The sequence below is a fragment of the Abramis brama genome (assembly GCF_963993115.1).
Source record: "Abramis brama genome assembly, chromosome: 2".
NCBI lineage: Eukaryota > Metazoa > Chordata > Actinopteri > Cypriniformes > Leuciscidae > Abramis > Abramis brama.
This window is the reverse complement of record NC_139964.1, coordinates 36913314-36934096: the sequence shown is the minus strand read 5'-3', so window position 1 is coordinate 36934096 and position 20783 is coordinate 36913314. Positions and strand designations below refer to the sequence as shown.

General features: G+C 37.7%; 1 protein-coding gene across 1 annotated transcript in view; it reads left to right on the top strand.

Annotated features, from left to right (window-relative positions):
• Positions 1-20783, top strand: part of tenm3 (teneurin transmembrane protein 3) — a 227439-nt gene that overhangs the window by 174298 nt on the left and 32358 nt on the right. The window contains exons 18-22 of the mRNA XM_084098060.1: positions 443-659; positions 6281-6400; positions 9126-9387; positions 12852-13119; positions 14503-14646. Of these exons, the coding sequence (XP_083954186.1) occupies positions 443-659; positions 6281-6400; positions 9126-9387; positions 12852-13119; positions 14503-14646 (1011 nt within the window). The remainder of the gene's footprint in view (positions 1-442; positions 660-6280; positions 6401-9125; positions 9388-12851; positions 13120-14502; positions 14647-20783) is intronic.

Sequence of the window (20783 nt, the reverse complement as noted above, 5' to 3'; positions counted from 1 at the left end):
TTGGTCTCATACTGATTAGTGCGTGTTTGCACATGTGTTATTTTACAACCCCCCTGTGACCGTGTGCCAGATGTACACGGGGCTTTTTATAAACTAGCTGAGACGGATGGCAGAGGTTTATGGCACTTACCTGCGGGAGATCAGATCGCATTTCCACACAAAGCATTAGGTGTATACTGATAGAGGCAAGAGAGAGTCTTGACAATGTGAAAGAAGAAAGAGAGGATATTGCTGTCATGTTTCTGAGCCTAAAGGTGAAAGAACTAATGCGTGGATGATGTATGAAGCATAGATGCAAAATCGTATCAATTCTCTCACACTATAAAAGCGTGACGGGATCTGTAAGACAGGACACAGGATATATACTGTAAGACACTTGAACACATAGAACCTCATATTTTTTATGTGCATTGTTAAGTGAGGTGTGTGTCTGTGTGTGCAGATGGCCTGGTGGACTGTATGGATCCAGACTGTTGCCTGCAAAGCTCGTGTCAGACTCAGCTCTTCTGCCGTGGCTCTCCTGACCCCATCGACATCATCAGCCAGAACCAACCCACAAGCCCACAGCAAGCCGCCCAGTCGTTCTATCAGCAAATCAGTTTCCTCATTGGCCCAGAGAGCACGCATGTCATTAACGGAGACAACCCGTTTAACAGAAGGTATGGCTGTATCAGGGCTCATCAATAAGGATGCCGTAAAGGCCCAAGCCTTATCGGGCAAGTGATGAACTACATCTTACATTAATCTTTTTAAACATGTTTTATACCAGCCCAACTTAAACAGTGGGGTTTTTTTTGTGGTCTCTTGAGTCGTCTAGTTCTCGGTTTCCTCCTAATTCTTTGTCAAAACAACAATGATTGTCCTATTTTATAGATATTGTTCATTTGGAGCGATCCACTGCTTTAATTAATAGAGCAAAGCCAACTATTCTGCACTGGAACCGAACTCATGACAGCTTGATTTCCATTCTTAAAACTTAAGTGATCTAAAGGTATAGGATCGGAGAGTATACAAAGATATAAATTAAGGCAAATGGGAGTGCAGGTTCTCTTGTTTGTTTGAACTATTTCTTTTTTTCTCCTCCTTTTATTTTGATAGACACCTTAATTACCTTTATTTCAACAGACACATAATTTCTCTGAAATTATGTTTATAGTTATTTTATTTAATTTTTTCTACTTTATGTACTGTATATGTACGTCTGTTTCTCTTGTGTATATCTGCTTTATTTTAGTTATCAGTTATGTCCTCCATGCTGAATTAAGTCTAACAAATAAATTGTTAGTGTTAATGCTGGTAACTTTGTTCGTAAGAAAAGCACAATAAAGTATTGGTAAAAAAAAAATGAATAAAAAATTATAGACAAATCAGTAGCCTAATGGTTCACACAATGAGCCGTTACCATAACATAAGCCATTATCATTACCTTAAGCCATATTGTTTCCAGCAAATATGGGATGTTATAGCTGTCGTGGAGTTGATTTAACCCTGATAGATATATAGCAAGGAACTGAACTTTAATGAAAAATATTTGTTAAAAGTCATATAGTTCATTAAAACACACACACACACACTATTTATCATACTTGTGGTGAGGCCAGTGCAGCACAAGTAAAGATGCAAATTACTAAACCAACTGATCTATAGCTGAAAAGGATTCTTAATGTCTAACAATTAAAAAATACTGAAGAGCAGCACTTGTTCATGGTGGCTTATGATGTAAATTTTATGAATCCAGTTTCTGCTTTGCCAGCGACCATGTGTGTGAACCACCATTAATAAAAAAGAAAAAAACATTACTCCCTACAATTGCTTCCAACAGCCCTCTTAAAGACTTCATACAGTTGCCATGGAAACAGATGTGCTGACAAAACCTCATAAGAACCGTGTGACCCGAGTTACAGAGAGAAAGATTTTCGAAGTTGCATTAAAGTATAATTTACAAATTATGCGCCTCAATTTGCATTGTGTATGTGAGAGCACCATAACGGTTATTGGAAAGAGATGTTAGATCTGATAATAGCCTGCTTGAATAAGCACTGCTATTAATTAAGTTGTCACATCCAGAGAGTGGGTTTGTCCAAAGCATCTTCTCTACGTTTGCTTGAATGGATATAATCATTTATTAGTTGTCATGGTCAACTGCCTTGATGGCTCTGTTTTACCTTGTTCATCCCTTTTGCGCTGTCATTTAAGCGCCTGTTCCTTTTTGTGCAAGATTCAGTGAGTAAGCTAATATCGGTGGAGACCAGGAATAAAAACACAAAGCAGACTGACTGATCTTCTGCGACACCACAAATGCTCGCAGTCACGTTTCAATTTGACTGATACGTGATAATAATGCAATCACGATCAGTTTGTTTATCTCGTTCCCTGCCTCCTATGCACAACTCAATGCACATGTTCTGATAAGATGGAAATCACATTAAAGTTAGCTTGATTACTCTCAAAAATTGCTTGGCAACTGCGATTCGGTCATGACAGATAACACGATTAGCTACAACAAAGAGTTTAATAGGCCCAATGCCGGTGCCCCATATGTGAGGACATTAAACCTTTAAGTACCTCTGTGGCAAGATAAAGACTGATCTGATAAGGGGAGGTGTAGACTAATGTGATTTAAAAATAAATGCACAAACCCACGCGGGGCACATCTGCACTGAATATCGGTCATTTTGGCTGGAGAGTTTGTTTGGCAGTCATTGAATGTAACACAAACCATGTGTACCAGACTCCCTCATCCTCCTAGCTCATGATAAAATAGAATAATCGCTCACTAAATAATATAGATGTTTAAGTAAACATTACAGTCTCTGGTTTTTGTATTCATTGTGAAGTTTAGTTCGATTTGTATGTTTTTTTTTTTTTTTATCGTAGGCTGCTTTTTGTTTAAAAAGGACAAATGGTGATAAAAGGACACAGCACAAATATATATATTTTGGCTGACTGAGGAAAGGCCGTTATTGTGAATAATGATATATATAGTGCCTGTCAAAAGTTTGGAAACATTTCCATTTTTTATGTTTTTGAAAGAAGTCTCTATGCTCACCAACGGGGCTGCATTTATTTAATCAAAAATACAGTAATTTCAGTAATATTGTGAAATATTACAATTTAAAACATTTGTAAAAAATTATTTATGTATATATGTGATGGTAAAAGCTGAATTTTCAGCATCATTACTCCAGTCTTCAGTGTCACATGATGCTTCAGAAATGTATAATATGCTGATTTGCTGCTCAAGAAACATTTCTTATGATTATCAATGTTGAAAACAGATTTGCTGCTTAACAAAAGAGAGATATTAATACTTGTATTCATCAAGTTTGCATTAAATTGATCAAGTGACAGTGAAGACATTTATAATGTTACAAAAGATTTTTATTTAATAAATGCTTTAATAAATGCAAATAAATGCTTCTCGTTGAACTTTTTATTTATCAAAAACCCTGAAAAAAAAGTATCACCATTTCGACAAAAAAAATGTTAAGCAGCACAACTGCATTGATACTTAGAATATGAAATGTTTCTTGAGCACCAAATCAGTATATTAGAATGATTTCTGAAGGATCATGTGACACTGAATATACTGAAAATTCAGCTTTTTCATCACAGGAATAAAATACATTTTAAAATATATTAAAATAGAAACAGTTTAATTTGTAATAATATTTTAGTTTTTACTGTATTTTTGGTTAAATAAATGCAGGCTTGGTGAGCATGAGAAACTTTAAAAACATATTGTTTTTTATTTTATTTTTATGTTTCCAAACTTTTGACAGATACTATTTATCTCCTCATTCTGCCTTCTGGGTCAACAAGGTTTCAAAGAAAATCCCGCTATGAAAAAGTTGTTGTTTGTGTGTTTCCTCAGGGTAACTACCTACTGATTCACAGCATAAACAGTGTAAAACAACATGCCACTGGAGCAAAAGTGCCAGCTCCTCAATATTCCAGAATTAAGTATCTGTCACACACCCTATATAGCCCAGCAGCCTCTCTCCAGATGTTTCTCCTATTTCATCTTCAGCCGTCCGTTCACTTGAACGCCTGGCTCAGCAAACCCCTGCCTGTGTACATGAAAATGTCTTGTTTTCATTTTGCTACATGCTTCCCAGCACTAAGGGGCCTTTTAAGCAGATTAAGCTTCTGTGTGGTGCATGTTGGCAAAATAGAAGGTGTTTTAAGCAGTGAGGTTTGGATGGAAAACTACTGGAGCATTGAGAGGGTCAGCAGCCAGAAGAGCGCATTTGTATGACCCCTTTAAGAATGAAGTAAATAACCTTGAGCACCTTGGTAGATGTCCACCTGGATCCAGCCATAATCCTTGTGATGGCATCATCGTGAAGGTGATTCTTAGAGAGAGAGAAGGGCAGAAAGGGAAAGCTATTAGAGGCTGTATATGGTCTTTAAAAAAATGTGTAAAATCCATTGATCATTATGGTGTTATGGTGTTTTTTTGCCATGATTTTTATGGTTTTGATTATTTCAAAACTAGCATATATATATATATATATATATATATATATATATATATATATATATATATATATATATGAAGAGTTCAGATGCAAAAGCCTCTAAGTGCCATCTGAAATCTGAAATTATTATTTTTATCAAGCTCGTATTTTTAAATTCAGTAATTTCACTTAAATGGCAATGAAAATTACCTATTGTCATTTAAGTGAAATTACTGAACTTAAAAATACGAGCTTGATAAAAATGATCATTCTAGAAGAAAATTTCAGATGGCACTTAGAGGCTTTTGCATCTGAACTCTTCATATATATATATATATTTCCATATACATTTTCTCTGTATTTTGATTGTTTTTGTGCATTTTACAGTACACATTTGTAGTTTTAGGTTTACATTTTTTTTGCACACTTGCATTTTTATTTCACTGAAAGGGATAGCTCACCCCAAAATGAAAATCTTGTCATCCTGGTGGCCTCAGAGCATGTGATATGCAGAGCTACAGTAATAGTTGTGTGTTGTGGTGTTCAGGGCAAAAGAGAGAGAAATACAGCACTGAGAGGGTGAATTACAGCATGCTTTTAGGACACTCAGGTTGTGGCAGCTAACACTGGACACTATTGTTTTATTATCTCACACAAAGCAAATGGGATTTCTGAGTTACGGTCACATCATGGGGAATGGCAGCTTATTTGTGGAATGTTTACCTGTGCCTGTGACCCTGGGGTCATTTCCACACTTCCCTTATCCCAGCTTCAAGTGGGGGACGACGCCACACTTTGATTCACTGCTGCTCTGCTGATTAGGCCCCCAGAAAAACAGTAATGACCTGGAAAATCATTCAATAAGTAGAGTGAGGTGTCCTCGGCTCGGCACTGCGGTGAAGTGACTCTCTGCCTTCCTGCCATTGATTAACAGCTAAAGCAGATCTCTCCCACTCACTCTGCCCAAAACAACCCAGCCTCTGATTAACTTGATGGTTGCTTTGTTATTTTGTTAGGAATGTCAATTGATAAAAAAAAATTATAATAATAGTTATCAAATTAGATATCCCAATAATAAATTAATTGCAATTGTTTAAATATATCAGTATCTACTGAGAAGGACAATAAGGTGATAATTTGATTAAATTAAAATAATATATTTTTAATTATTTATCTCTGTACAAGTGCGCTCTGGTCATTCAGTCATGCCTCAGTTCAACAGTTTAAGTAAAAATATATTTAAAAAAATGTATCTTGTGACCCCATTGTTGCACCTGTTGCTTTAAACTGACAGCTCTAATTTTGTGTGTGTGATTTGAAAGTCGAGTGTTTATCAAAAAACTAATTGATAACGCAGTTATTATTAAATAAAGTAATTTAATATTACTTAATATAAAGTAATATTAAATACTTATTATTACTTATAATAATAAGTATTTAAGGTATTTATTCCCCGGGTCGGAAAGTTACAGTTCTTTAAACAAAAGCCTTGGACACATCGATCATTATAAAGCTCTTTGAAGGAAAAGCTGCCTTGGGAATTATGCACATAAGAATCCCACTGCAGCCTTTAGGGGACTGAATTATGGCGGTCTACAGAGACAGGGGCGCAAGAGTCACATAAATAAGCATAGAGTGAGTGTGTGTGAGAGAGATTTTGTGTGCTTTCTAGTTATTTACAGTGGATTAGACATTTTAACATCGCAGTGAAAGCTTAGTGAATCCATGGTCAGTCATGCTGTAAATCATATTAATAGTGTGTGTGTGTGTGTGTGTGTGGGTGGGTGGATTTTTTTACCAACTGTGTGTTTGTTTTGCAGCCTGGTGTCCATTATCAGAGGGCAGGTGCTCACTGCAGACGGTACACCCCTGATCGGAGTCAACGTGTCCTTTGTGCACTACCCAGACCATGGATTCACCATCACACGGCAGGATGGCATGTAGGTTGATTGAAAACACAAGCAGACACATATCCTATATACATTTCCATACTGTTTCTGTCCTTGAATAACTGAATGTCATTATACAGCACAGGGTATAGATGTCACCAAAACCATCTGTTTAGTTATGTTTAGTACTTATGCATAAAATATACATACATACATGTGTGAAAACCTTTTCACTGAATACATTTGTTTTTTGTTGATTGAATACACAACTGAAAACCTTTATGGCGCCACAACTGTGTGTGTGTGTGTGTGTGTTATAGTGTGCTGTCTGATCTACCAAGATCATCTCGTGAAAATGTCAGGCATTGCTTCAGGAAGCAGTGCTTTAGCAAACAGCCTGTTTAAAATGCATTGGATTTACAAGGGTGGAATCAATCAGCCAATGGGCTGCACTCTCTCGTACTGTTAAACCAATCCCGGTATTATTAAGGAGCTGCAGCGCCGCAATCATGAAGGCCTCAGGACTGTAACCAGCAAGCTCTTTATGCAGACATCTTTGTTCAAGGAAAAGGAACTGTTAGGACCCACTATCATGTCCTGTCATTTGTCAGTGCTGAATGGCTAAAAGGCAGCAATCATGCAGAGAGGAAATTAAATTTGAATTGAATTCAGTGCAATTAAAGATAGAATCACAGAAAAGGGCATTTAGGTGCAGTTGATGGACTCTGTGGGGTCAAGTTTTTAAAAAAATACTTGAATGGAAAATGAAAATTCTGTCTTTATTAATTCACCTGCATGTCGTTCCTATAATGACGGTATGACTTACTTTCTTCTGTGGCGCACAAAATGTGTCACTGACATCAGACCTGATGCAACACATCTAAGGGTGCCATATTTGATTTGAGGTTCACAGTCGATGATTTTCAATGCTAAGTTGAATTTCAATCTGTTTATTTTAAGCTTCAGAAGATTTGAAATGACACAAAACTGCATTTTTTTTTTTTTTTGTACTTCATTGTTACTTTGGTTTGGAACCAGTGTTATATACTATTACAGTATTTATTGATTTTTTTCAGTTTCATTTTAATTTTGTTATAAGCTTTTGTCATTTTTATTCTTTTTTTATATTTCTATTTAGTTTTATTATTTCATTTTAGTTTTAGTCACTTTAGATTAGGGTCTAATTCCCACTATTATCTATGACTTTTGCCTCAATAAACTCATAATTACTGCTTATTAATAGTTAGTAAGGTAGTTGTTAAATTTAGATTGTGTGTAGGATTAAGGAATGTAGAATAAGGTCATGGAAAATAAGGCTTATAAATGTGATTGAATGTGAAGTACTAATAAACAGCCAATATCCTAGTAATATGCATGCTAATTTGCAACTAGTTTTGGAGAATTGGAGAAGTTAGTTTTGGAGAAGTGGACCCCAAAACTAAAGTGTAACCACTTAAACTTATTTTATTTAGTTGCTAAGGCAACATTTCTAATTTTGTAAAAATTGTTCATATTTTATTTAATCTTTATTTCAATTAACAAAAACAATTTTAATAGTTTTAGTTAACAATAGCAATACTGTTTGGAACCTGACAGCACTCGTCGCCATTCACTTTCATTATATGGAAAAGTGTAGCCAGGATATTCTTCAAGAATTCTCTGTTATGTTCTATAGAACAACAAGCATCCAAACATCATACTTGATAACGACATAGTTACAGAATTTTGTGGTGATTTTGGCTCCTATATTTGTTTTCTATTAAGTGAGAAATAGAGGGCATTAGCACACATAACAGCAATAAGGAGAGGGGTTTAACGGTATCAGTGCATCACAGAGATAGACAAAGAGAGGTGTTAGAAAGAGACTTCCAGAGAGATGTTTAATAGAAAATGTGATGAGAGAAGAGGTTGGACTGGAGAGAGAAAACCCAGACTGAACGAGAGAGAGTACAGGGGGTAGGCTATAGATAGAGGGAGTGTGTCCGAGATTAGCCCACTCAGCCAGCTGTTGCAGCTCTTGAACACCACAGCGGGGCAGGCCGTAAAAAAAATGGCAGTGGATAATCATGCCCACACCTCTTCCACATCCACTTACTTCAACAGGGAATCAGAGTACCAGCCACGCAGCTGTTAGGGACCAATCACCAGCAGCCTCTCCTTCAGAGCTGCTCAGATGCTCTGCTAGTGTGTGTGTGTGTGTGTGTGTGTGTGCGCGCGCGTGCACGCGTGAGCAAATCTTTACGCTTCTATGTGCATATTTTCTGCCCTATCTTGCTTTTCCCCCCTGCAGCCGTTGCTGAATATTGGAATATAGGACAGTTCGCTCAGTTCCTGACTCATTTCCCTTCTAATAAGGCTCTCATGGCAACAGAGAGAGAGATAGAGCCGAGGGAGAGTTTTGGCTTTTACACAAATGCATGATAAAAAGGCTCAGCCACATTATCATGCATTTTTTACCGTGGCAAGGCCCTGTGTCAGGAAGGAAAGGGCCTTCTTAGAAACTCTTGGCTCAGAGGAGACACGCACTGGGATCAAGAAGGTTAAAGGAAGAGACAATTAAACCAGGTCTAGCCATCAGTTCTCATGTCTAATTCATCTCAGTTACTCACTCTATCACCTCCACAGTACATTACCTGCATATTACGCATACCTAATGAGGAGAGTATGACAGCCCTATTGTTTTTTAAATGTGTATATCATTTTATACAGAACGTTATTAAGTTCATAGAAGCTAAGTATTGATATTTATAAATACACACCTGTTTTATCTGTGCAGGTTTGACATTCTGGCCAATGGTGGAGCATCACTGACACTGAGCTTCGAGCGGGCGCCATTTCTGACACAGTTCCGTACAGTATGGATCCCGTGGAATGTCTTCTACGTAATGGACACGCTGGTAATGAAGAAAGAGGAGAACGATATCCCTATCTGCGACTTGAGTGGCTTCATTCGACCCAGCCCTCTCATCGTGGCCACACCCCTCTCCACCTTCTTCAGATCCTCACCCGAAAACGGCCCCATCATTCCAGAAACACAGGTAAGGCTTAGTTTGACTCCTTAAATCAAGGTGATTGTGAGATTTCATACTTGCAAGCTACAATGTGGATGATGCAGATCTCCAAATCGGAAACAATCCTTCCCACCAAAGTGATAATTCTGGTCAGCTGGAAACTAAATGATAATTTATTTACATATTCAGAAGAGGGTATCATATGGCAGTAGCCAGTGTGAATCTGCAGTTGAGTCTAGACGAGCAAGAAGGGGCCTTTGAGAACAGTGATGGCACTAAAAAAACCTTGAGGAAACAGTCTGTTCTCTGTCCTCATCCTGCACCCAGCATGCAGTACTCAGAGGAAAAACTGTTTTAAATCTTAGTGTGGCGCTTGCAAGACCTACTGTAGAAATCACTACAGCCCTCGGCGTAACCCCACATATTGAGGAGATATTGGTCAGCATTGTATATCCTCTTGCACACCCTCCTTTTGTTCCTTTTATTGTGCAAATAAGCACACACTATCCCCTACATAATCTGTGTAAAATGACTCGAGCCTCTTGCTGCCTGTCTGTAAAAATGAAAGCTGGACCCACATCAGACCAAATAAAGCACTGTGTCTTTGGGGAAATGAATATAAAACATGCTTAGTTTGTGTCTTGCACAAAACAATTCCTAAGGTCTTAAAGGAATAGTTCACTCAAAAATGAAAATTCTGCTATTATCCTCACCCCCTTGTTTTTCAAAACCCATGTGATTTTTTCAAAACCCATGTGTTTGTGAAACACAACAGGTATATAAAAAAGAATATCCTAGCCACTCTTTTTAATATAATGAAAGTGAATGAGAATTAGAGGTGTTTAATCTATAAATGAGTCTATGTCTATGTGAGTCTAAATGAGACATAATGTATGAATTTGTTTTTAATTAATGATTCACTCATGCAGTTAAGTGCTTGTTGGAGATGTTGCCTGTTCATCAAAGAGCTTTCGTATGGCTTCAGAAGAATATAACATATGGACTACTTAATACTTTCATGATACATTTATCGTGCTTTTGCTCCCCATTTATCGTAATTGTATGGAAATCAGTGACCAGCTCTTTATTTAAAGTCTTCCACAAAAGAAAGATCAGAAAAAAGAAATGAAACAATTGTCATTGTTGAGTGAACAGATCCTTTAAAACTAATTGTAGTTATAAAAAGAAAGGCAAAATAAACGTTGATATTGAATGCTTCAGTCACTTTTTCTGTGCCACGTGAAATGAGTGCTGTTGTTGATTGAGAGGTTCACAAAACTTGGCTCAGTTCTGTCTGTTTCTCTCTGTCTGTATTTTCTCTTCCACCCTAACTTGTGTCCAGATGTGTATTTGATCCCTTCCTCTATAACCCGGCTTTTCCATTCTTACCTTTCTGTGGCATGTGTGTGTGGGGGGGGGGACATCCCCAGTAATGCGAGCACTCAGGGCCAACACATATGCTGTCTTACGATTTTGCTCCGAGACATAAAGGAGAAAAATTGTTTCCTTATTGTCGGCAGCATATGTAACAAGGCCACACTCCTCTTCCTATGTTTCTCCTCGGTCCCAACAGGGGCGTCTGTCCCCTCTGAGGAACCCCACTCATCAAAGTAGATTTGAATTACAGCCTGCTTTGAGAGCAACTCTAAACAGGGGTAATCAGACCCAACCAAGTTAGCATTTAATATGGGGCTTTTGGACTTCAGCTGTAATGGCCTCCAAGGTCTTTTTTTTACCCGGAGCGTCACACATAAATGGCAAACAGACATCCCTCAGCCAGCGCTCATAACGCTTAGCGGCCGTGACACTGAATGGGAAGGCATATTGCTTCCACTTGGCCGTCGTGCAGAGATGGAACATTTTTTATTTGGCTGGAGGAGAACGGCACGTTTTCACGTCCAGAGAAAAGCTCTAGGCGACAGTGGAAAATCACATGAGACATTTAGTGAATGAAAGATATATGGTTTCCCATCATGTTTTGTGTTTCTGCTTCAGAAACTACTGTGTCTTATAAGGCATATCACCTCTAAATGCAACGAGAGTGCATTGTTTTGGCTGCTTTTTGGCCTCTCACAGAAACACTAGCTCCTTTTCTTACCATGAAAAAATGCTTGATGATAAAACTCAATCTGGTCTTTATTACTGTGCATTTAATGGTCTGTATCAAATGAACTTTCAAAGCCTTTTTCATCTTCCCTTTCATTTGGCAAATGAGAAAATATTTTGCTTTAATGCAGCCATATGCACTTATGGCCCTTGCCCCCGTGGCTAAGAATAACACGGCTGCACACGTAGAGACACAGCAGCGCATGCGGTGCCATTTATTAAGAGCTTTATAGCAGGCGGAGTAAAGCATGTTATTAGCTCAGACTCTGTAATCAAAGTTCACAGAGGGGAGGCCAGTACATAGCATGAATGCATTGTGGCTTATAGACGCCCTTAAGTAAACCTACAAACATAGGATATGCACACACACACACACATGTGGATAGCATCAGCTAGTGTTAGGGTGGCAGCATAGTCCCTTCAAATTGAGAACATAATGCTACGGTCATGTCCGTGTGTGTAAATGTGAAACCTGAAAAGTGTGAGTTGAAACCACCAAACTTTGTCTTAACTTGCTTTCCTTTTATTTATCCCCTACCTATCATTAGTTTCCGGTTTGCCTGGGATTTTTTGTTGTCGAAGCCACAGACTGCATATCAAAGGTTCTCCCAAAGCCATCTAGCCCCATCTACTGATCCCTGTAAAAGTGCAGCGGCATCCAAACCAAAAAAAAAAAAAGAGAAGAAAAGAAAAGAAATTCCCTCTGGCTCCCTTTGTCCTCTGTGTTAGAGAAAAGCAAATGTCCCCTCCCAGTAGGACACTTGACAATGCCATGAGCTGGAAGACAGGGGGATTACTGTCTTTCCACAGTGGCTTGACTGGCTTTTCATTAAGCACTTGAGGAGAAAGCTGTGATGCAGAATTTCTCTGTTGATCCAAGCTGCTCCTCATCTCCTGTGTTCCTTTTGTGCATCTCAAAGAGGGAGAGAAATTAGCGCTAATGCTCTGAACTTTGGTGACTCCTCACCAGGGGCACCTTTAAATGCCACTAACTGCACGCCTGTGTTTCATCTGGTACAATGTGCCAGCTTTCTAGAAGTCTGAAATCAATCCAGTTTGAACTCTTCTACTGCAAGTTGTGGCCCTCAATCCTCTGTCTGTTGACTATTTCTCGTGGTCGAGCATGTGGAATCCGGTACAGTAATAGCCTCCGACAGTGATGTAAATATAAGCATGTTCCGCCCGTGAAAATCTCCCTCATTAGATCCAAGATGTCAAGTAAATGGCGGTCAGAGCAAACACAGGCACAGATGTGCTTTAATCCTGTGGAGAGAAAAATCGGAGTCCTCATCCTTGGCTCTAATGCCGCTTCCAGATGCTCCCGAGTCACTCCTTCTCTCTCCCATCTTCATTTATCTTCACCTCTTTCTCTCTTTGATGTGCAGGTTCTTCAGGAGGAGACGGCGATTCCGGGAAGCGACCTGAACCTCATGTATCTGAGTTCGCGGGCGGCTGGCTACCGTCCAGTGCTCAAGGTGACCATGACCCAAGCCACCATCCCCTTTAACCTCATGAAGGTGCACCTGATGGTGGCAGTGGTGGGACGCCTCTTTCAGAAGTGGTTCCCCGCGGAACCCAATCTGTCCTACACCTTCATTTGGGACAAAACGGACGCATACAACCAAAGAGTCTATGGCCTGTCAGAAGCTGTGGGTGAGTACACACAGAGATCAGAGACTAATATATATATATATATATATATATATATATATATATACTACAATATTGAATGTCCAATTAAATGTGAAAATTTTTCATCCAAGTATATTTTTGCAAGATTCTCTGACTGTTAATTTAGTGTAAATTGACACAGCATCGCACCTCTTCTCAAAACCTCCAAACTTTCCAAAAAATGCCTCCCAATTAACAGCATTTTTCATGTTTTTACTAATATTAATTATGAAATCAGATAGTGTAGTTGAGCTGATAAACACCCATCTATCACATGCTGTTCTTATAGATTCACAGAGTAGAGCAATAATGTAATTTACCCTCTGTAGAAAGACTGAATTTGTTACATGCAAAATGTAGATGTGCTTAATGGCCCATGCCACTTATGACAGTTGCATTATGGGATGTCTCTTTAAATATACCTATGCAAATCGGGAGTATAAATGGAAAACAAAGCAGTTATGATTAGGGCAACAATAGCACTGGAAGCATTTTTTTCTTTCCTCTAAAAGATTTTTTTTTTCACTGTGGCATTTTTTATGCTGACTGTATTTTGTAGTATGATTACCCATCAACAAAACCACAGAGAACAACATAACTCGTTCTGTTCTGAGGAAGGTCAAGGCGAATCTGTGGCTTTGTTTTTCACTTCAGCATTGAGAAAGACGGCCAGCTGCTGATGACAGCGCCTCAGTTTATTTTCAGCTGATGATGTGGCAGGCAGTAGGCCAGACTAAACTAGAAACATGCTTTTCAGCGCCTCACATAAACAAAATTTAAAGATGTTGAACCACAAAAGACATGTTTTTTTTCTCTAAATCAGGAATGCACTTTGCCTTTGCAAAGTGAACGGTGTAAAATTGTAAATAGGTTAGCTAGGTCTCACGAGTATTGATTGGCTTTCACCTTCTCATCAGGCTTTGGTTTGCCAATTGCATTAAGCAGGTAATTTTTTTGCCCAACGAATAGCAGTGCGCTTATTGATTCTCTCTGGGGGACATAAGGTCGCTTTCTTAATATGATCGGCTGAAAACAGTTATAAATTTAAAACGATTTGCACCTGGTGAAGCGCAGATCTGTTATAAGATTTACGAAAGTTATGATAGAGACACTACAGTGTTCAGGCTGGTTGCAGTAAAGATCAATTTATATTGTGTAGAACATCTGATAAGGCCTGGCAACGACTGCGGTTTATCAGCTCGATGTTTATGTAATGATTTATCTGCATGCCTCTTAATGTGGCGTTAAGACTTAGTCTGTATTGATTACTTTGCACTGGTTCTCAAGAAGGCTGCATTTGATATGATGTTTATACAATACATTTGCATGCATGAACAACAGCAATCTCTCTCTGTCTCTCTGAAGTGTCTGTGGGATTTGAGTACGAGTCCTGTTTGGATCTGATCCTGTGGGAGAAAAGAACAGCCATCCTGCAAGGTTACGAACTTGACGCCTCAAACATGGGAGGATGGACGCTGGACAAACACCACGTTTTGGATGTTCAGAATGGTAAGCCCACCTCTAAACTTTGACTTCTCCAGTGAATAACACAAATATCGCACTCCTACACTGATTTAAAATGCGCAGCTCATTGATCTTGGCAATCAGCTGAAATCATGTGTTTACCCACGCACTCCCAAATTTAAACAAAAATCAATTAAAACACACTTGCCTTACCTCTCCTTCCTCCTCTAAATAAGGTCCATTATCTGCCTGTTAATAGTTATTAACATGAGATAAGGTGTAAAACCTTTAATAAGGAGTAAATGAGCGCTCATTAGTGTCATTGCTTTTAAATGGCGTTGATGAAGTGGAGCTAGAGCAGCACAGCATTCTTATTGTCTCAAGCATGCCAATGAAGAGACATTTGACATTTTCATGTTAGTGACCTTCACCCAGATGAAGCAATCTGGAGTGCTCTCTGCAGCAAACATTTATGGCCACGTGTCATTGGGGGAAGACTGCCTTGATGAATTCTTATGGAGTCTCATCCCTCATCTTGGCTTTAAAAGGGTGATCAGCAGAGGCTGTCCCCATGTACCTTGCTTAAAGGTTGAACCTGTTTATTCACCACCCTTGTGCCCTTTCAAGGGGACATGATGAGCTGTTCTTAGTTTCCATAGCCCTGAAATGATAGTGGCGAGCAAGCTCTCTTTTCCAGGGCTAAATGTTTGTTTTAAGCTCCTACTGAAACTGAAATGGCTACCATTTGGCTACATGATAAAAAAAGTCATATCTTAAAGCACAAATTGAGCATCTTGTCATCTTTTACTCACCTTCGTGTCGTTCCGGACCAGTATTATTTTCTTGTGTGGTAATTTTTTAATGCAAAGGGACAAAAAAAGCATAAAAGTAATTAATACAATTTACATTTCTTGTCTTCTGAAGCCGTACGATTGGTTAGAGTGATGAACAGACCAAAATATGTTATTCACAAGAACTCTTACCCGCTACTGTAGCTCTTAAATATAATATGGCACATGTTTGATCAATACAACTTTTGTAGTTTATCGCAGAGCTTCAGTAGAACGGCTAGTGGCTTACATTTTGGTCTGTTTCTATGGTATGGATTCAGAAGTCCTTGAATATAAATACTGTATATATAGCACAATGCTTTATACGGCAGTCTGTGAGATCTGACACATAGAAAAAGAACAGACTTCACAGAACAGAGTGAGAGAAGAAAAAACTGTTCCTCACTGGGACGGCCGCAGACAGTGATGGACAGCTAGGAGCTGGTGAATCCATTAGGGGAAAGGTCATAAATTACCCAGTGAAGTGGGCCTTTGATGGAGGTATGTGAACAGGCCTAGTTCAGTGTAATGATTGTGGAAATTAACTCTCTGGAGCGAAACACAGAGGGCATTGAGGAATTGTACTAGTCCGTTTATCTTAATCTGAGAGTGAGTGTAGTATAGATTATAGATATACAATATATAGATATGTGTTAAACAGATACAATTATTTATAAATCAACATAAGACCTTTTCCTTCATTTCATCTGTCAGGGTTATAATCATATGCTAAAACTAAGATAAAAACTGTTGATTAAATAACAGAGTAAACAGGGGTTTTTTTTAAGTAAACTAACTATAACAGAATAAAACTGAAAACAAAGGTTGAGAAGTTAACTGAAACAAAATAATCAACACAAATAAATAATGATTTGTGCAGTCATGAAGCACTCATCACATGTCAGAATAATGTGACCTGTCTGTCTGTGTGGGAGAACACATCCCACAGGCAATATGGCATGATGAGATGCCAGTAACATTTTCTGATACTGACACAAATGAATTTGCAGTGACTGGTGGGAAATGGCACAGCTCTCTTCATTCTGTTAGAAACATTTAACTTTGATTTAACTTTTGTTGCAGTGATTTTATTTTTTACTTTGATTCAATGTAATTTTTTTTTATGTTTTGCTTTGTGTATTTAAAAGTTCTAATTCTTATGCGGCTTTGTTTCTTTGTAAATTAAGTGCTGAACATTCTTTTGCACTCAGAAAAAAAGAATAGCCAACTACAGGATGGGCGCATAGTCAGCCCTAGTTGCTCAGGCCCTCTTTTTTTGTTGTTGGCAACTTGATTGACACTAAGCCCTCTTTACTTCACTGGCTGAGAGCCAGCTGTCCGTACAAATTCCAACGGTCTTTCATCTCCATGCCTGTTGCCCTTGCGTCGTCCCTGACCCCCCTTTACCCAGCAGCCTCTATACCTCCTGATCCCCAGCATGTGTAACTGCCTGGTGAGTAAGGTGTCTGCCCCACCTAGGGTATCCCAGAATGCACTGCTGCAGTCCATTCAAGCTCTGATGGATGTCATTGATTCATGATTGTGGATTCTTAGTTCCACGGTTCAAGCCCCACATGAATAGTCAGTGCTTTCCAGTGTGTGTGTGTGTGTGTGTGTGTGTGTGTGTGTGTGAGAGAGAGAGAGAGCAGTTGAGTGAGATTTCTCAATCTTCTCATAATAATAATGTTGTTTTGTTAACTTAATCTAAAACTATTAAAAATAGTTTTATGTAATTGAAATAAATCTGAAATATAATAAAATATAAATAATAATCCTAGATGAAAAACTGAAAATTAAATACTGAATGAAGCTGAAAATTAGAAAAGTTGCCTTAAAAAAAATTATATTTAAATGCTTTAATTTTTTCCTTTCAGTTTTGAAATTAAATAAAATTAAAGCATTTAAATAGAATTTTAATATATATATATATATATATATATATATATATAATAACAAATGACAAAAGCTAATAACAGAATGAGTAAAACTTAAAAATGTAAATGAAAACTGGAAATGTATGAATAAAGGCTAATTTAAAACATTAACAAATTGTATAATATATGAATAAAATTAAAATAACACCAAATAATATTATTATTATTGTAATTATAGCATTTTAGGCAAACACTTTTTGGTTGCACTTTATTTTACAGTACGTGCACTTTCAATGTACTTGCAGACGAAAATACTGAGTAAGGTAAGGTAACATCATGGGTTAAGGTTAGGTTTAGGGGTAGGTTCAGGGTTAATTAGTTAGCTAGTTATTATGAATAGAATGTACTTGCAATACAGGGCTGTAAAATAAAGTGCTGCCCACTATTTTCCAGTGCAATGTTTAGTATGAGTAGGATCTGTCTCACATCACTCTTTCAGAAGAGCACACTGCCATTTGAGACCACTTATTACTGTCATTAGTCTCAAAATGGCTGCAACGACCTAATAGAAATTAATAGTAGCTTTCCAGATCCATAAATGTTGAACGTTTAGTGTGTGCAGCTAGGGAGCTACAACGTATGTTATTGTAAGTGTCCATCTGAAATCTGCCTAGCTGTAAGCTTTAGGCCTAAAAGTCCTTCAGTGTGTCTATATTCTTGTCTAGTTATAATGAAAGGAACAGAGTAATAAGACCAACAGTATGGTCCTCTGAGGTTTGGTTAAGTGTAGGAGTGTTTGTTTGCATTAGCTTCCCGTCTCTGGTGACCTCACCCTGTCACCACACTTTTCATGCTGTCTCACGGGGAAAACACATGCATGCTTACATCCAGACAACGCCCAGCCACAAACTAAAACACACACTCTCTCTATTTTAGCGTCCTCCATCTGTTCACATTCACAGTCTTTTCTAAAGCAACTAAGTTAATCTGCAGTCAGCTGGTCATTATCGCAAAATAAACCCTGACAAGTTGATCAGGACCCGACAGGAAGCGAAAACATTAGACTAGCACTGTGTAGGAAATCTTTGCCAGTTATATGGTTTAGTGATCATTATATAAAAGTATCTGATCGCACAATTTGGCGATTGAATAATCAGAATAGCATAAACATTTATACAGTATATGCACTGACATCTAGACCAGGGCTGATTTTATATTGCCACTCAGTTGGACAGAGTTGTAAGTCAAAGGCCCTGTCCCAAATGGCTCGCTTGACGTGCCCTTTCAATGGCCGTTGCTTGTCCATGAAATCCACAAGACTATAGGATGTCCCATTTGTTTTTTATATTTCACATAGGTGTTTATGAGTGGCTCTTGGTGCTCATTATGTGCTGAGCAGGGAACTGAACCGGTTCAAGAAACAACATCAAAAACCAGAAATGAAGAAAATTTTAACAGGAATACAAATGAAAACTAAATCAAGTTTAATCGTTCTGAACAGGAACGCTAAATTGACACTAACTGGTTAATAACATTATTTTATCGTTCTGTTTAATCATTTAATTTATCAGTCATCCAATCAGGAATTCAAATAGTGCAGCCTATGCAAATTTGACGTTGACGTTGTGAAGTCATTATAGGTAAGTCACCATGGCAATGCGCTGGCATTAGCTTTTGGATCTCAGGAGTTTTTCTCAAGATATGTCACCAACCGTTAAAAAGTGGCAGGTTATATCCAGCGTGGCATGTGTTTTGAAACCAGCAAAAATTGCAGGTTAGTGTAGAACCGCTACTATTTAGGAAATCAATTTTAAAAAAGCTGTATTTAAAAAAAAAAATAACTAAGCACCATGTTGTCAAAGTTAGTATTGTGGCTTTATGTATGATCAGACACTTGCATTTGTCATTATATTATTAACATTTCACCAGAATCAAGCTCAAATGGAGTTACAAGTTTTTTCACCAATGGGAATGTCTGAGATTTGTGTTTTGTCCATCATTAGAATGGTCGCATCTGAGGCAGTAAGTGCATCTCTTTACGTTTTTAGTAATTAGTACTTTGTCAAAGAAAAATGCAAAAACAAAATAGTCATCAAAGATGAGGATATTGGGCCCTCCCATCCAAAGCTGTAGTGTCTGAGATTTAAAAATAAATAAAAAATGTAATCAGTTGAGCCCAATTTGATATAAATATTAAAAGGTAAGATTAGATGTTTTATCAGGCTATATTATTTTTACATTTAGATACCCATGTATGGCAGAAGGCAATGTGACTGAATCTGATCAAATATACTGTATGGGGGTTCAGGGTTTTCCTCTTTAAGTCTAGAACACTTTTATGTTATTTCTTAAAATAAGTAATCTACTAAAAACAATCAAACGATGTTTATAATAATCCTAATTTTCATCAGAGAAGAAAACAAAGTTAAATAGTAATTTCAATGGTTTTTAAGGGGTGGTTGATTATGATACATAGTGCAGCAGCAAGTGTGAGGTTGTCATGGCAACCAGATACATTGCACTTTAATTACTTGCGCTACGTCTATTCTTGCAGGGCTAGCAATAAACACGTTGAAAATAATGCACTATAAACGTGTTTGTCAACAGAATCTCAAAGTAGGCTTTTATTAAGCAAATCAAGGAGTGAACTACTTACCCACTGCTTTAAAACAGATATTTGTTGGGCATGATTAAAGTTAAACATGCAATAGCATCCATACAAAACACTTAATATTTAGTAAATATTACTGAAAATGGCAGATTAAACAGTTTATATTCTAAAATCTATGTTTAAGTTTTGTTCTGTGTAAATTGAATAACATTTGGATGTAAATGGTCCTCTTCCTGACATAAATGCAACATCGGCATCTTCATCTGACTTTATTTTGCTTTGGTCCAGATTTCTCTGCAGCTGTTGTACATAGTAAAAAAAAAAAAAAAAAAACTGATTATCCATTGACGCCACACTACAAGTAAGCAGTATATACAATAGGCTTTTATCCGCCAAAATTCCGATTCGTCATGATTCGATTTGATTTGTTAATTTACTTGCAAAATATCAATTTAAAATTGATTAAAATAACTACATTATATATGCATATTTACATTTGAGTTGAAAATATTCTTAATTAAAAAAAGATTTAGTAAAATCTTTCATTCGCTATGGGGGTCCCATGGTGTGTGTTCAGCTTTGCTTGTCCACATACCACAGCTAGCGCTGGCTCCAGTCAGGTTATCTTAAAGAGCTCAATCACAAAATCCCCTTGCTTATGAAGAGCGCCCTTACTTTCTCTACCACCTGCTGTTATAATATATGTGTGCATATTAGTGCTGTCAACAATCACACAAAAAAATCTATTAATCGCACATTTTTCTGTGATTAATCGGACCTAACATTAAAGTTTTTCATTAAAAAAAATTTATGGTGTAAAAATATATGAAAATATATGATACCAGTACTGACAGTACTGTCTCTATT